We start from the raw sequence: 17,338 nt of genomic DNA on the forward strand, positions 1-17,338 counted from the left end.
AGGGTATGCACATACATGAGGCGAAATTATAGTACATAAAACTGTTGTGTAAGAAACACGAATCATACAAACTTACTATACTATGTACGAACTCGTATTTTATAAGAAATCACCTGAATTATTAAGCAAAATGTTGCGGATACCGGGAGCCTCAGTCTCCATTAAAGATCCAAAGTTACCGCTGTCTCTGGCGGTTTGTCAATCAGAAATTGCAAGCGAGTTGGAAGCGGCGACACTTAGTATGATTTAAGCCGCGCTAACGAGGGAGTATTTCACTAGCTATGTGTGACGAAATGTTTCAAAAGGTAAGCTGATGTGGTACAAATATCACTTTTGAATGTCATATTAGCGTCGAGCAACAGTGGAAATTTGTTTTTAAAGCTTTTTTTTTCCTTGAGGATTTGCTAGTCAGCCAAAAGACAATGGACATAATATTACCAACTTTGACTCCCTCGTCGGCAGAGCCGTGACCAGAGATCAAGCCGAAGTATATAGAGTGGCAAATGTGAGCGCTAACACCACCTCTCTTTCCTCTTCTACACATTAGTCAGGTGCAGCTTTACAGATGCGCAGTTGAGGGGCCCCGGAAGATTTATTGTGACCGAAGAGGGCGTGCGAGAGCTTGATGACCTCGCAAAACCATTCTCCAACCTTGCGAACTTTAGTCAATGGCTGCGCAACGACAACAGCTGGGCTAGCCGGGGTCAGTCTTGCTGCACCTGTCAACTTGAATAGCGTAACGACTTCCTGAGCTGCCAATTCGCCACTCCTCTGACCTAACACCCTCAACAGCAATATACAGTGGTTGCAAGTAATAAATACGAGCATATTCAGCTTCTACCTAAAGCAGTTTTGGCTTTCAAGTCTTTTCTAAAGGAGGGCGCTCGAAAGGAACGAGCGTACGTGCGATACCAGCGCGGACAAACACGGGTCCAAAACAATTCCGTATGAGAGGAGGCCGACGAGGCGACGAAAGAGGTTTTTCAAGGCATGATCGAGTCCAAGGACCCTGTTTCGAGCTCTACCATGTAAAGACGAGCGACATTGTAGGTTTAGCTGCCAAATTTTTGCAACAAACCATTCATGTTATACAGCACCTCGACGATTAGGCACACGGTTGGAGGTGTTTAAAGTATGTTTAAACCACCGTCCCTTGGCATAATTGCGTGGACGAAACAGCGGCAGAATATCAGCTGTCAAGCGCGAACGGACGAGATAGACGCCGCAAAGATCGAGACACTCGGTAGCTTTTACAGCAGATATACCCCACGCCGCTCGAATCGCATTGAACCATTTACTATGGCTACTCAAGTGATTCATACTTTGGGGGGGCTTCTCAAAGTGTTTGTCGTTTCGATCATTGTAAAGTGGATGACTGAGAGTTGGTGATCATGCGTCGAAGATTCGTTGAAGCACGTGCGAAGCCGACTGCTAGAGCGACGTATACGACTGCAAAGAGGGCGAAGCAATTAGCACGTGCCTCTCTGAACAAACGGTGCAACTTATAGCGTGCACCGACTATGGTCCGTGTCTCGAACCTTTGAAGAAGGCCGTTGAGTATCGACTGGTGAATTACTCGACGGCCTTCTGTAAAACTCCAATCGATCCGGCCACGCAAGCCTGAGTGGACCGATGGCTCGAAAATACGAGGTGTCCGGATATTGGGGGAGGTTGGAGAGGTGCACGGGAGGAAGGGCTAGGCTTCATCCGTTGACATTTTGGCACCACTGATGGAGAGTTCCGACAATTGGAACAACCTGAAAGCTAGATACTATGATTGGAACCTGCGTAGACTCTCCCCGCAGCCCCGAACCAGGGTAAGTCATCACCTGTTTTGAGCGCTTCTCTACAACCACGCGATTGTTGTTCTGGTAGATTGAATTTTATTAAATCCGGGGAATCCTAGCAAATACGGGTATATCTGCACCTCATCTTATTCAACACTAGATATAAGCGAGCCTACTACGCATCCGCCTAATTGGCTAATTGGGCAAGTATCGAACGATTTTGTACGCCGGCCTGGAACGTCCAGATAAGACAGATCAAAACATGCATTTAGGACACCCCGCAGGGTGTCTTTTCGTTGCGTTGATTCAGATCGGAAGCTCCAAAGAGCTGACGTCTACGGGTGGCACTCACATAGCTTCGAATCCGAGTCATCCCTACAGCATCCCTCACCAAGACGAGAGCAGGACCGGTGACTTCTCACGAAACATGTACGTGGATTCTCGAGAGCTACACAGCAGCAGCGGATGACAGCCTGTTGCCGGTCGAATACCGCTAGCGTGGTGCATTCAGGAAATGAACGTGGCCAATGAGAAAGATGTTCCAGCACTGCATCTGGAATGGCGACGGGTGTGGGTGTATAGCTCCAACTTGAAATTGTCGAAATATTGTAGTTTCGATATCCAAGCTGCATGGAGAAGAGTTGCAGAATTTGCTTGCGCCATATGGTTACAAGTGGACTACCACAAAAGCATCACGTGGGCTAGCCACGTTTGGATCAGGTAGAACATCCATAAAGAATTAAAGGATCAATCCAGCGGGCTTGTGGTAACATATGAGTGGCAAGCTCAAAGTAGATACCTACGTTAATCACTTCTCGAAACTTCAAACACGTTATGTATTGTTCTAAAGTTGGTATTACTTTTTTCGATCATCAAACGATAGGTTATGTGCCCAAAACTAACTATCTCGGCCGATACTCGCCCCACCGAAGCGACAAGAGCGCGTCAAGTTTTGTACGAGCTGCTCTTCCAGAAAGCGCATCCGTTGATGCTACTGAAGAAGCACCGGCTGCAAGCTTGACCATGGCGCAGCTGCTTGAAGAGGTGGATGCACTGCGAAGTGATGTAGGGGCTCGCCTTTCTAGGCTTGAGACCTAACAAGAGGAAGACGCTCACTCGATTGCGTCGTCACAGGGAAGTAGTACCTTCTGTGACAAGGCCGGTTTACAAGAATTTTAAGCGATCTAACTCACAGTGTCCAGCACTTGGTGAAAACCTCATGGATTGTATCAAGGTCATCCAGTAAGGTCTGTGGAAGGTCAAGATCCGCCTGTACCACCAGAACCCGCTGCTGAACATAGTCCAAGATTTTAGTTCCAATGCATTGGGAGAGAAAGCTGGCCATCGAGATGTTTGATGGAACCGAGGTATATCCAGTACTGGGTGCAGGGTTTGTCATGAGAGGTCGCAGATTCCTGCGCCAAGTGCAATAGCACAGCAAGCCAGTGGTTTCCATGGTCTGAAGATGTCATACTTGATGTTCTTGGCCGACATGTAAGAATCTGCAGCTCGGGATTTTAATTGCCAAGTGGATGTATTGTGCAATAAGCAAGCATGGAAATGAAGCCAGTACTTTTGGCTTGCTGCAACCATAATTGTCCAGAGTTTCTAATGCAAGCCAAAGGTATGGTGAATTTTCCTAACGTGCGGATTTCTTAAAGGTTGAGAACCAAAGTAATGATGCTGTGGCTGCACTTACGAAACCGAATCGAGGTAAGAGAATACATGGACGTGCAACGAAAGTTACAAAGTGTAATGGACTAGAGACGCGCTCGTGTTTGAAGTGTGATAAATCAGGCCACTTTAGAAACAAAGGTCAGGAAAATGAATCAACTAGCAGGCCTCCTATTGTGCTGGCAGTTGGACGTTGTGAATTGACTGGAGCGCAGTGGGTTCTTGACATCGGCTTCAGCAAACACATGTTAACGTCACCAGACCAGCTTACTGAAGCTGAGGAATGTGAAGACGAGTGTTTTTTACCGAATGGTGAGATTAAAAGGTGTTGCAAAGCTGATGGATCAAGCTGGCAATGAAGAGCACTGCATGATGTTTACGTTGCGGAAAATTACTATCGTATGGCTAGCTTGAAGGCCGCGAATGCATGCTCAAGCAGATGAATGAACGTCGTGTTGTTGTGCGTCGTAGTGATAACTTGCAGCTCTATGACGTGCCCTCTGTGATGACAATAACGTTTTCGTTGTGCGTACGCTGAAAATAATGGTACAGCTGGAAAAACACAGGTCTTAGTAGCTTTACAAGCCGCTTAAGATTACCGATCATGATCGGCCGCCATGCTTGGCGTGTGCGTAAGGAAAACAGACTCGGAATGCGCAAAAACAAAGAAGACTCTGGATTAAATGCACCGATTACTCGTATCGGTGGAGCGATTTGCAGTGATATAAAGGGGAAAATTACCCCAAGCGATCGTCGAGGAAACCAGTACATGATTAATTTTAATGACCACAAGACCAACTTTGTGAAGATTTTCTTGGCAAGGACCAAAAATGAAGCTGCTCGACTGTTTAAAGACTTCTTAACGTACATTGAGAAGCGGTTTGATTGCAAGATTCACGTACTCCGTACGGACGGTGGAGGTGAATACAAGACAATCGATGTCTTTTGCGAAGCACAAGGAGTTCGACGTCAAGTAAACGAACCCAACAACCAAGCGTCTGATGCAAAAGCCGAATAAATTCACGAGACCGTAATGAATATGGTGTGCACAATGGTATTAGGCTCTGGCTTACCGTTGAGTTTCTGGGGGGGTGCTGCTGAGTATGCTGCATACATATTTAAGTGAAGTCCAATTTGCAAGCATCAATTACATGTCTCCATTAAAAGCGTTGACAGGACAAGCACCCAAGCTGACGGAAATTGTTGTATTTGGGTCAGCATGCACGGCGCTACGAGAATTAAAGCGAAAAACTATGGCGAGGCAGGGAGATCAAGCATTGATCATTGGAAAAGCCGATGAGACGAAAGGCTACAAGGTTCTCTATATTCATGATCTCGTGGTACGAACATCGGCACATGTCCAGCATGTACAGACTCTTAGCAAGTCATCAAACCAGAAATTGATGCGCCAATTTGCTTGTGCAAACAACAGTGATGATGTGAAAAGGGCTACGCTTACTATTTTACACCACGTGGAGCCACGAAATGACACGACATCAATAGCAAGTCCTTGAAAAAAACAAGGGGTAACTGATAAGATACGTCCTCTTCACACAAAATTGGGTCTACAAAACGAAAGTGATGCGAACGGAGAAACTGAGAGGTTCAAAGCTAGGATGGTCGCTTGTGAAAACGAACAGCTATTTGGTGACAATTGTGATTTGACTTTCGCACCCGTGATGGATATGACAACTGGAAAAATGATTTTAGCTCTTGCACGCATCTGGAGTGCTCCAGCTACGTTAATGCTGGAACGTCGGCAACCTCGTTTAAAGGGTCAGCAGGACATCCTGCTGCGGATGCAGCAATACGTTCCTAATGCTTACGTAAAGGCCAGGACTGGACAGGTCTAGATATCTACTTGCACAGGTATGACTATAAGGCAGGACGAACTGCGTCTGCTTGATGTGGCATCTAGTAAGGACGTTGTCCTACATCTGAAGCGCAGTTTGTATGGTTTGAAACAAGCCGGGCGCTTATGGAACCAACAATTGCATAATTCTCTTTACCGACTGCTGAATTTTAACAGAGCCTCGCGGATTCCTCTTGTCACGTTAATAGCATGGTCATTGGATGGATCTGCAAGAAGTAAGGTGCTGTTGCATTGTCTACGATGGAAGCTGACTTTGTTGCTACCGCAGTGGCAACACGTGAACTAATCGGACTTCGCGAGCTATTTAAAGGGATTGCCATACCTCTTACAGATTTATTAATGATACACATGGACAATCAAGCTGCTATCCACAACTTTTGCTGACGTGGTGCCGCAAATCTCTTAGTCAGTAAGTTCGCCATTATCATCGATATGTGAACATATACCGGACTCACGATCTCCTTCTTGAAAATATCCTTTACAAAATTCAGTTAAATGTCGATATGTATGGCCCGTCTAGAGCTCTCTTCACTCTTGAGCAAGCAGAAAATCTAGAAACTCGGCAGAGCTTGGAAGCGTAAGGAGAAAGTGTCGGGATATTGTAGTTACGACATCCAAGCTGCATGGAGAAGAGTAGCAGGATTTGCTTGTGCCACGTGGTTACAAGTGGACTATTCCGCAAAGCATCGCTTAGACTATTTAGGTTTAGATTAGGTAGAACATCCAGTAAAGATTAAAGGGAACAATCCAGCGGACCTGTAATATATGACTGGCAAGCTCAAAGTGAGAACCTACCTACATTAATCACTTCTCAATAACTTTAAAAGTATTGTGTGTTTTTAAAGTTAATATTCCTTTATTCGATCATAAAACGATAGAATCAATGTCAGTTTTCTTCTTGAGTGTAGTCTCGTCGAAGGCTCATGGGGTAGATATTTTGCAATCTCTTACGGCAGTGTCAGCTGCAGCCGCGTGGAACGTACAGAATTGACCGCACGCGTCATACGGGTGAATACTCCCAGCATTTTTTCTGCTGATAGAGACTTTGGAGCAGTCGTCAAAAATACTTCGATGTCTTCCAAGAGGATTGACAGTAGGAAGTGGGACCAACACGGCACTTCCCTGCGGGCCCATCACGGATCAAAATTTCGTCAACACTCGATTGTGGATAAGCTCGCGTCAGAATGGACACAGGCGCTAAGCAGGAGTCACGAAAACCCTACGTTGCCACTAGCATCTTTTGAGCTGCGGGCATTTTCCCCGCTTTGGTTATCATCAGTAACCAATAACTAGTCTATCGTAGTTGTCCTCTTCTTTCCTAGAGTCCCGGATAATTAGGGTCGAAGATGCCCTCTTCGTTCCTGAACTCCCTAGAAATTATATTCCGACGACGCCATGTATTATAAACCAATATATTTTCTGTAAACATGCAACAACATCTTGCGAAGGTGCTGGTAACCGAATACAATTTACCAACAGCAATCAGCGGCACGCAAAAGGTTTTGTTCACGGGCGTACTAATTCGAAAGCATAATAATGATGGCTTTACTTACGAAAGCAGCAAGGCAAGGTGACGTGTCAGCCAAGCAGAGCAGATGTGTCTTGCTCTTGGACGTTAGAAAGGCGACATACGGTCGATAGAGATCTCCTGTACGGTTCTCGGATTCGACAAATGATTTCTAGACATCAATCGACGCAATCTCACCAGCATGTCAGCATCCTTTGCTGTGAACGGCTGCCAGTTCGAGGTTCTCCCAGTGAGCTCATTTTTTTTCGACACGATCGCCCGCTTCTGCCTCTCCTATGTAGTGGTAGGGGTGCTGGGTCTCGCATTACAGCGGTTCACATCGCTAAGGAAGCTGGTGCGCCGGGTCTGCCCAGACATAGGAACCGACTTCACGCTATTCGTCGCAAATTCCGTGCTAACTCCGCGCTTTAAGCATTGAAAACGCTTTTCGAGCAATGTCGAGCCTGCATGCCGAACGGAACAAGAGCAGGCTCACTAGCATAACAGGGCAATCACTACCGACCGCTACGAGGGTGTAGAAGTGGAGTACACGCACGTTTGCTAATTCTACGCAGGACACCGGAAAGGATGTGCTCCTATGAGAAGCTTATGCAACTGATGGCGCGTATAACACAGTTAAGGGTGCGTTGACGGGATGTCAAACTTAACCAAGCCCTATCCAGCTCGGAGAGACTGGTGTAGTGGGAATGACGATGACATGTCGTCATGCGTCGAATGGTCCTGCACAGAGCCAAGATCCTGCTGTAGTAGATAGTGAGCTGACAAGAAGTCAAGCGTTGCAAGAATCGACACAGAGCCTAGAACCCTGGTGCGGTTAGAAGGGATGCGCTAGTGAAGGCACCCGCTTCCTGGTCAAAAGTCATGGTGACTCGAAAAATGAGTACCCGACAGATAAGGACGATCAAGGCACGTCAAAACGAGTGACATTTGGATCGGTCCTGGCAAAAGAGGACGGGCCTTCGAATGAGGTGTTCGAGGCTCTCTTAAAAAAAAAGCGGGGACGTCCTCAATTGAGGTGCTCTAGTACGTCTTGAAATCTGCCGAGGAGATGGTAAAACCCCTGAGGATGCCGTGGAATTTGCTATTGTTCGAAATGCAAGGAAAGAAAGATCCACAAAGTGCTCGCCCAAGTTCCAGAAGAGAGATTGATAGACTGCTGCTCGTCGTCCACAATGGACGAGAGCGTTCTAGAAACGGACAAAAAGAAACGATTTGCTGCCCAAGGCTGGATGCCTTGAGAGACAGCCCGTTTTTTGAGATTTTGTGGAAACATCGCGATGTGTCCCCAGAAGAAGTGCCGAGCCGCCTACCGTCCAAGGAGGGCATCGGGCACGAAATTGATTTGAAACTTGGCACAAAGTATGAATGACCTGGCAATGGCCGTTGCCGGAAGTAATAAGCCGGCATATCGGCAAGTTCTTCGACAAGCGAGCCAAGGCGGGGCATGTACGTGAGAGCAAGTCGCCTCACCGCAGCCCGACCTCCTGTGTGAATAAAACCACAGTTGGCTGGCGCGTGGTTCACGCTTACAAAAAGCTGAACACAGCGACCATACCGGCGCAAACGCCAATCGTTCAGAAAGATGTTCTATAGAACTCCATGGGAAAGTCAATCTTCTTTTCCGCGTTTCAAAGATCGCTACTAACAGGTACTCATGAGAGAGTCCGATGCAGCCAAAACGGCAGTAAGCACTCCAAGCGGTGTGCTTTGAAAGTGACTTGTTATGCTTCAAGGTTTGGAATTGGCACCAGCGATGTTCAACCGAGTGGTGGCTTACATGATGAGTCAGCACCGTGCCTACGCGCCCCACTCCTTTGACGATGTATTCGTTTGTAGTAGGGCCGAGGACGGGCTGAGCAAACTAGAGTCGCACAAGCGTCATTTGAACGCTGCGTTGTAGACTCTGGATGACGCTCAATTGTACTCCCCTAAACACCGGTGCTGTGCTGCATCATAGGTACATATGGTGTGTGAGCAGACCCAGACAAGGTAGAGGCTGTAAGGAATGAATAATCCTACGACAAGTGAAGGATTTGCGCCAATTCCTATGTCTCTCTAACTACTTGCATAAGTATAGCAAGAATTATGCAGAGCGTATTAAGCCCTTGTCCGGCCTCTTTAAAAGAATGCAGAATGGGTTTGGTTAAAAGAACAAGTAGATGCGTTTGAAGCAATCGCTGTAGAGGCACCGGTCTTGGCATTACCAGACGCGGATAAGCTCTTTAGCGTCGTCTCCGATGCAAGCAATTTTGCAATCGGCAGCGCGCTCATGCAGACGGATGACGACGGCGTTGACCGCGTCATCTCTTATCAGTCCCGGCTTTTAAAAGCGACTGAACTGAATTACCCTGTGCATAACAAGGAGCTTTTTTCGATAAAGTATGCTCTTGTAAAGTTTCGCGTGCACCTATTGGGCACCGGACCAATTCTGCTTATACGGATCATGCATCACTGCGGACCGCAATAAAATCACCGCACCTCTCGCCGAGAATGGCAAGATAGCTCACATTCTTCGCTGAATTTAATTTCAAAGTCGAATACAATCCGAGTAAGTCGAATGTCTTGGCTGACGCATTATCGCGTAGACCAGACTTTGAGACAACACCAGGAAAGTATGTCTCGTGCTAACGCACATGTTAAGTCGTCAACGTTTGAGCCATGAAGGTCTACCTTGTGACGGGCTTGTTGGCCTCCGTAAATATGGAGAGCTACAGTCACGACGAACATTGTCGCCTGCTGTTGAATCACATCGGTGGACGAAAGGTCTCTCTTCCGTCGCACCTGAAGGCTAAGCAAAGTCGGTTTAGCTACAGCGATGGCATCAGCTATCACCGTGTGATCCCTTGAGAATCTAGGTCTCTCATGACACATATCTCAAGTTGAAGATACCTCACGAGCTCCATGATGCACCATCTAATGGGCATCTGGGCCGTGAAACGACATTCTTACGGTTGTCAGATGAATCCTGGTGGCCACACCTATATAAATGGCCGTCCAACTAAATTCGCTCTTGCGAACAGTGTCAGCGCGATAAGCCTGCACCGTCCAGCAGTGCGCCACTGAATTCGCTACCGATTCCATCCAACTGTTGAAAGTCAGTAAGTCTGAACTTCATGTTTGGCATGCCGCCAAATCAAAAGGGTCGGACGGGGCTCGTCGTCTTTGTAGACAGACTGAGCAAAATGGCGCATTCAGCACCATGTAAGGCATCGATCACAGGCAAGGAGGCAGCTCTCTTGTTCCTGGATCATGTGCACGACTACACGAAATGTTCAAATCCATAGTATCAAACCGGGATCTACGTGTCACGTCTGGTCTTTGGCGTTTTGTGATTGAGCTGCTGCGTAGCAAGCTCCACATGTCTACAGCCGATCATCCCCAGACCGATGGCCAAACGGACCGTGCCAATCGGGTCGTGGCAGATGTATTGCGCACGGTATCGACTCGAAATAATTGAGCGAAACATTTCCCTTCGTGAAGTTTGCTATAAATAACAGTGTCCACGCCAGTACGGGTGAGACACCGTTTTCTATTAACGGACTGCACCATCCTCGGATGCCAGCCTCATTTGAGCGCAGCCCGATTCTTAGTAAGGGAGGGCGACTCACTACGGTCGGTGCGAAAGAGGGACATAGTTTTGTCAACATGACGATGACACGTGAGGGCATCATGTCAACAACGAACATGGCAGTTGAATAGCGCCAAAACTTGTGCCGTTTAAAAATGTTAGTGGATGATCGCAATATTGTGTAATTATCAACGCACTGTTTATCACGCTTTGTAACTACGATGTATAACCGGGTGTTTCGTTACATCAGTTACAAATCATATAAGAGGAATAATATTAGTATTTCCTATAAGAGGAAATAAACAAAGAAGTACAAAATTATTATCTTGATTAATTTTGACTTAATTTATTCTAATAATACCAAATTTGGTAGTATTGATGCAATACGACATTAGCTTTATTGATTGGTTGATTTAAGTTTAAATCATCACCAATCGTTACTAGACACGATTGTGCGGTGCGCAAGGAGGCGCCATACTTAATTAGATATTAATATATTAAATTCAGTTGTAGATAGAAGATCGTTACGTAGGAAGCTAAATGTATTAATACAGTTTTACTTTTCCCTAATTCTAATTCATTGAATTACCTTTGGTAGCTAAAGACCCTTAGCTACTTAGAAACCTTCCTCTGTCTTCTTGTGTACACTCTAATCAGTGTAAGGTTAACTAGTACTGATCAGTACAAGTGAAAGGTGCCCCGTTTCACGTTAAACAAGATAAAAACGCAGTTTTATCAGCTATATCGTCAACGGAAGGATATTTTGCAGATTCAGAAACGCATAAAACACGATAATATTTTCCTTGTTGTTATGTCAGCAGATCGCTGAGTGAGTGTATTAAACCCTTTTTACTGGTTTCACTTTAAAAATCGATACCAAGTCGCCATCTTCTTACGTGAATTTGCCACGTAAGGGAAGGTTTTAAGGCCTTACAGAGTGAACTAAACATCTGTTAATAACAGCAACATTTTAAATTAATGTTCCTCTTCTCGGCAAAGGTTTTTTAGACTAAAAGTGAACCGTTTCGAAATTGTTCGAACCCGTTGTAGTCATATACTGTCGTACTTAATGAGCAAATATAGCTTTTACGCAATGTATTTCTTCCCGAGAACACGTCATGAGCTCCCCCCTGTCATCTCCGCGTTCAACTGTTATGTCCGCTTCACCAGCACCCGTGACGCTAGAGAATACAAAGGAATTACCTCGAGCACGTCAAATTGTAAGCATAAACGAGGAAGGTACAAATTTTACACTGGATGAGGAAGCTCTGCGCCTGATCTTTCATCAAGTGCCCGAAGATATGAAAGTCGCCATCTTTTCCGTCGTGGGGGCGTTTCGAACTGGAAAAAGCTTTGTGTTGGATTTATTTTTACGCTATTTACGCCATGCCAGTCACGGACGCATGCTGAAGCCGGATGGCGCACAGGATGAGAATACGGAAGTGTGGAAGGCGTGGGTCATGGAAGGAGTCACTGGTAGCGGTGAAGAAAAGCTCGAAGGCAATTCGAATGTCGAGCAAACGGATGGCGAAAAGGGATTTAGTTGGCGAGCCGGTCGCAAACGGAATACAACGGGCATTTGGATGTGGGAAGTGCCTTTTATTCGCAAGAGCCACACAGGCGAAGACATTGCAGTGTTTCTCATTGATACCCAAGGCATGTTTGACTCGGAAACGTCTCAGATGCTGACAGCCAGTATCTTTGGATTAAGTACGCTATTGAGTTCGTATCAGATTTACAATGTCGACAAACGCGTGCAAGAAGATAATTTACAACATTTGGCGCTCTTTACCGAATACGGACGGTACGATTATCAAGGAAACGTACATTCAAGTGTGTGTCATTGATTCTTGTGCGATGTATGAATGTAGGATGGCGCTATTTGGAGACACGAAATCGTCCATGGCACTCAGTGACAAGCAACAAGCGTTGCAAAAAGCAGCATCATTGTCGGATCGGCAAGGAGGAGAAGTTGAAACGAGTGACAAGGAGACAAGCGAGACGGAAAACGACGACTTGGATACTGTCAAGCTCCCAAAGCATGCACGTCCATTTCAGCGGTTGGATTTCTTGGTTCGAGATTGGCAAGATTTCTCACGAAATCAAAGTCTTGCGGCAAAACGGGAAGATATGGAGCAATATATGATTGAATTGCTTTCGTGTCGTAAACAAAAGGATCTCGCAGATACGCGTGAACAAATTAGTTCGTGTTTTGAAAAAGTGGCGTGCTTTTTATTGCCTCATCCTGGTCACGCTGTCACGGAGCGTGAGTATGATGGATCGGTTGAGGCAATTGATAGTCGTTTCTTGGAGCTATTAACGACGTACTTGGACGATTTGTTTGATCCAATGAATTTATGTCCCAAGACAATTCATGGCGTGACTGTCACGTCGCGGGAGTTGTATACGTACATTAAGGCCTATGCCGGGCTATTTCGTGAAGCTTCAATTTTTCCAGAAGCAAAGACGTTATTGGAAGCCACAGCCGAAGCAAACAATATCAATCAGCGGGACAAGGCTTTGATTCGTTACAAGCGTGATATGGAATCGATTGCGGGCTCCAAGTGTCCATATGTTCCGGTGCAGCAGCTTGAAACGCACCACAAAGCTTGTTTGCAGGAAGCCATGAAGGTATTTGATGATGGGGCTCGCATGGGACGTCGTAGTGAAATTGTACGCTACCGTCAAGAGGTGGCCGACTTGATTGAAAGAGAGCGTCATCGTTATCTCGAGATGAATGCTGAGCGCGACCCGTACAAGAACTTGGAGTTTTATTTGATTCCTGGGTGTTTAGCGCTGGCCTTGCTTGTATTTCGTGTGTCGCAGGATCTGTTTTGTTATGAACATATTGGCTACGATCTTCCACTCTACGACTGCAAGTAAGTCGCGTCGTATTTCTTAATTGGCATTGTTAAGATGTTGACGTTTCTTGTGTGTACAGACAAGTGAGCCATACATTGTCGCATTTGTATTGGGCCTTGATTGTCTTTATGCTTCTCATCATGATGTCTACTGGACAAGTGATGTTTAAGCGTGTGAAGACGGTTCTTTCGATTGTCAAATCAGCTATTGACGCTTCGAAAGAGGACAGCAAGGAGAAAAACGACTAGGTTTCAATAAATTGCCGCTTTAGCAATGTAATGACGTGTATCTGTTGCCGAGCGGTTTCTGTAAGTGCCTTGACGTTGGCTATTCTTGTGCATTCTGTGCTTATGAGGTCAAAGCAAGTTCGTCCATCAACGTTTTCACAAGTAACGCAATAGCATGTACTTGCCGCAAAAATGTTCAAAACCTCGTGTGTCACGTGACTTAGCTAGCTCGGATTGTGGTCATTTACTGTGACCTAATAGCAGCAATAACCGCGCTTCCAAAGACAAATTCTATGAAAAAGTGCGGCAAGTATATCGGTGGGTTTTCTATAGGATACAAAACCCGAGTTTTGATCTCTTTCCACATTGATACTGGTTCTCGTCTTTGCGGACCAGCGATAATTACCAACAAATAAAAACTGGTGGCACACTTTCGTGTTGGCATTGGTACACTACGTTACACAATACTCGAATCAAGCTGCTCTTGTAGCAGCTTGGTCTTCACTTCCGAGTCGTCGTCGTCATCAGCTTTTAGACCCAAGCAGCGCTCGCTAAAATTGCGTAGGATACCGCGGTCGTACGAGCGCATCTCAATGCCGCGCTGTACACGATAGCGGCCAGCATTCAACATCTCATTTGTCGTACGATTTCGAGCTGTAAGATAGATGTGAAAGCCCGCAAGCTGACTGATAGGTAGCAACAAAAGCAGTAGATAGACCATCCCAATGACAGCATACAAGCGCACAGCGTGGTGGTAGCGCCACAGCATATAAAGCACATATTCCATCCCAATCATATCAAGAGTCAAGAAGACCACAAAGAGCAAGAAGAGTGCATAATTGTCGCGTCCAACACAATTGTCAATAAACGGGCAGCTTTAAAACCAAAACAAGTCAGCATCGCGACACTACAAACACAAACTCAAACGTATAACGTACTGGTGATCAAACAGGGGCACGCACGTCTTGCAAATTCGACAGTGTTTTGATCGAGGGGGTCGCTGGATGTGACAAGTATGGCACAATGGGCGATCCATACATTCCTGCTGTGCACGAGCACTCACCGTCTCTCCAAGTAAGTCGTCGTCTTCAGTATCATCGCCACGAATAAGCGCCTCCGTGACCTTTTCATATTCAACCCCATACTTGCGACTGTCATCTGTCACGCTTCCAGGCTTCGTCGCGCCGACACGATAGAAAAAGTACCATGTCAGTGCATTCCACGCTAAATGTGGCACAATCACATTGCGTCGATCGGGCATCATTGGCAAAATCTTCAATACATACACCAGTGCGAAAAGAATAGCATTAAGCACTGTAAAACGGTACGGCGTGCGACTGTCGGAATTGCACCACCACGTCAATACCGCGAAATTCCATGCGGCTAATCGGATTTCCCGTTGTTTTAAATACCGTGCCACGTGATGAAATCGCTTTAGCTGAGCCAGATCTCGTGGGGTGCGTTTCTTGGCATCCAGCGCATTCACGTCGGCATCTAGCGTCTCTACTAGAAACTGCACTGTCTCGAACTCGCCTCTCATAGCTGCTAGGTGCAATGGGGTCTGTCCGAATTTATCTGGTTCGTCCGAACTCACTTGAAGATATTGAAACACTGCTACGATCTCCGTCGCTCCTTTATACGCTGCCCAATGGACGGCAGTGTCACCATCGGCATCGACAAGCGTCACGTCGGCTTTGTTCTTAACACAGAATAGTACCAATAAGGGATGACCATTTTGTGCGGCTACAAGCAGCGGAGAGCGATTTTTCTTGGCGTCGCACGTGTTGACGTCCACGCCAAGCTTCAGCACAAGGGTCCGGAGCGCACTTAAATTCCCTGCGGCACAAGCCCAATGGATTGGGTGTAGCTGCACTTTTTCGTCAGTACTAGGCGTATCAATAGGGGCTCCAATTGAGTGCAAATACGTGAGAAACTCTCCGTCAGCCTTCTGCGCTGCCCAGTGAGCGATGGTATGGCCTTGTGGATCTCGCTGCTCTCGCGCCAATTCGTCACCATACTGCGCCACTAATTGAATAAATTGTGCCAGATTATTCTGTCTTGCACAAGTAAACATTTCTTCCAATGGTGTCTGTGGAATCTGCTCCTCGGGAGGCGTTTCGTCGTGAGAATGTTGGCACGTCGGGTGATGCCCGTGGCTATGGCCGTGACTTGGCGTGCCTTGTGCGGGTACTGCATCAAGAGAAACTTCATGATTTGAAGCAGCTGATGACAATGGAGAAGGGACAGAGGAAGAGGAGTGATCCGTGCCAGAAGGCACCTGCAACAGCGTTGACAAGTCCACCACGACTTCGGAGTCACCCATGGAGACGCGATTTTACACACGGACTTGTATGGATTGGTGTGGCCCACACAATATCGTTTAGTGTGGTCCACACTGCAATAACGCCAAACCCACCAATCAAATCGCTTTCCGTCACATCACGGAGTGAAACACCACATTCATTCTGAATTCCGCATTGCACTTCATGATGGCTGAAGAAACTACGTCGGTTGTAGAGGCCGAAGACAGCATCGACATCCGCACGAAGCCTAGCAAATCGAAGGAATGGGTCAAAAAGCGTCATGCGAAGGGACTTGGACGACGTTGTAGCGGTGAAAAACCGTCACACACGACGCTTAAGACCGCGCAACACGAGTGCGAGGATTCGAGCACGTTTTTAGTGGGTCGATCGTCATCTTCTGGTGACTCGGACGATCGAAACTCAAATTCAAGTAGCAAGAAAAGCTATGACAGTGGTGAGGTCGTTATTTGCAGCTCTAAAAAGAAAAGGTCTAACAGCAAAAAGGGTTACTTCAATATCTCCTCGTCCAAAGCTCTAGCGCCAGGAAAATATCGATACCTTACGCCAGACGAGATTCAAAACGGTATAGTTCCGAATTATGATTTTGCAGTGATTGTAAATCGCAAAGTCGAAACCCCTGGATGCATTCGAAGAGCACTGAATTGTATCTGTTGTTGCACCGCTGTGGATGATTCTCAGTCGGGTAGATCACCAATGAGTTGCGTTGCGGAAGCTATGTACAAGCGCTCAGGGTTTCGGCGTCTTTGTATGACTAGTTCACCAATGGTGAATGCAAGTGAAGACGAGCATCGTAGGATTGTTACTAAATTATGTGCCCAAGGACTACTTGTGGATATTATTGATGGAGGCGATTCAAAGGGTGAGATGCACTCTGGGTACTTGATTCTACTGGTTCGTGCACCAGAGCCAGTCGTTCTATCGCTGGTGAAGCAGTTTCGAATACAAATGTGGATGGATCATGGCGCCGTCGTGGATATGGAACAGGATGTGGCTCAGCGACGCAATGATCCATTGACACCGGCTGAACGGATTGAAATTGTTGATTACATTATTGAACAGAGGGCAAGATTATCGAAAAGTGATGTGTGGATCCATGATCTGTTTCCGATGCATAACCAGAGCGTCACGAATACGCTAATCCACCGGTGGGTTGCGTCATGGCGACTGCATGAATTGAATGACAAAAAAGTGCTGCGCTCGTTGCGTTATAACTTTGGTGAAAAAGTGGCTTATTATTTTGCTTTTCTCAAATATTACAATACGTGGCTTATTCCACTTGCGGCAATTGGCATTTTGCTGGAACTTTTGCGTGGAGTGATCACGATGACGACATATATGCGATTGCTGCCATTTTGGGGTCTGGGCGTGTCGGTGGTTTGGGGATTTGGATTTCTTAAGTCGTGGGAGCGTGAAAATGCTTGCATGCAATATGAGTGGACGGGAAAACTTCATGTGAAACAGATTGAGTATTGCAATAAGCAATTTTATGGACAGT

General features: G+C 46.3%; 6 protein-coding genes across 6 annotated transcripts in view; 4 read left to right on the forward strand and 2 right to left on the reverse strand.

Moving 5' to 3' along the window:
* Positions 1-1,086: 1,086 nt before the first annotated feature.
* On the reverse strand, positions 1,087-1,320 carry CCR75_005732 (uncharacterized protein; the record flags this gene model as incomplete). Its single annotated transcript, XM_067963808.1, has 1 exon — positions 1,087-1,320. The coding sequence occupies one exon, from the start codon at positions 1,318-1,320 to the stop codon at positions 1,087-1,089; it is 234 nt and encodes a 77-aa protein (XP_067820873.1).
* Positions 1,321-3,706: 2,386 nt separating this feature from the next.
* Positions 3,707-3,999, forward strand: CCR75_005731 (uncharacterized protein; the record flags this gene model as incomplete). The annotated part of the gene is made up of 2 exons (XM_067963807.1): positions 3,707-3,773; positions 3,878-3,999. The coding sequence occupies 2 exons, from the start codon at positions 3,707-3,709 to the stop codon at positions 3,997-3,999; spliced, it is 189 nt and encodes a 62-aa protein (XP_067820591.1).
* Positions 4,000-6,405: 2,406 nt separating this feature from the next.
* Positions 6,406-6,627, forward strand: CCR75_005730 (uncharacterized protein; the record flags this gene model as incomplete). Its single annotated transcript, XM_067963806.1, has 1 exon — positions 6,406-6,627. The coding sequence occupies one exon, from the start codon at positions 6,406-6,408 to the stop codon at positions 6,625-6,627; it is 222 nt and encodes a 73-aa protein (XP_067820734.1).
* A 4,921-nt stretch (positions 6,628-11,548) lies between these two features.
* Positions 11,549-13,540, forward strand: CCR75_005729 (uncharacterized protein; the record flags this gene model as incomplete). The annotated part of the gene is made up of 3 exons (XM_067963805.1): positions 11,549-12,234; positions 12,302-13,309; positions 13,372-13,540. The coding sequence occupies 3 exons, from the start codon at positions 11,549-11,551 to the stop codon at positions 13,538-13,540; spliced, it is 1,863 nt and encodes a 620-aa protein (XP_067820804.1).
* CCR75_005728 (uncharacterized protein) lies at positions 13,164-15,842 on the reverse strand (the record flags this gene model as incomplete). The annotated part of the gene is made up of 2 exons (XM_067963804.1): positions 13,164-14,394; positions 14,458-15,842. The coding sequence occupies 2 exons, from the start codon at positions 15,840-15,842 to the stop codon at positions 13,977-13,979; spliced, it is 1,803 nt and encodes a 600-aa protein (XP_067820805.1). The 3' UTR covers positions 13,164-13,976.
* A 166-nt stretch (positions 15,843-16,008) lies between these two features.
* The window catches only part of CCR75_005727 (uncharacterized protein), a gene marked incomplete at both ends in the record, with an annotated part of 5,231 nt that continues 3,901 nt past the window's right edge, over positions 16,009-17,338 (forward strand). The window contains one exon of the mRNA XM_067963803.1: positions 16,009-17,336. Coding sequence (XP_067820808.1) covers positions 16,009-17,336 — 1,328 coding nt within the window. The remainder of the gene's footprint in view (positions 17,337-17,338) is intronic.

Source organism: Bremia lactucae, linkage group LG12, assembly GCF_004359215.1.
Source record: "Bremia lactucae strain SF5 linkage group LG12, whole genome shotgun sequence".
Classification (NCBI taxonomy): domain Eukaryota; phylum Oomycota; class Peronosporomycetes; order Peronosporales; family Peronosporaceae; genus Bremia; species Bremia lactucae.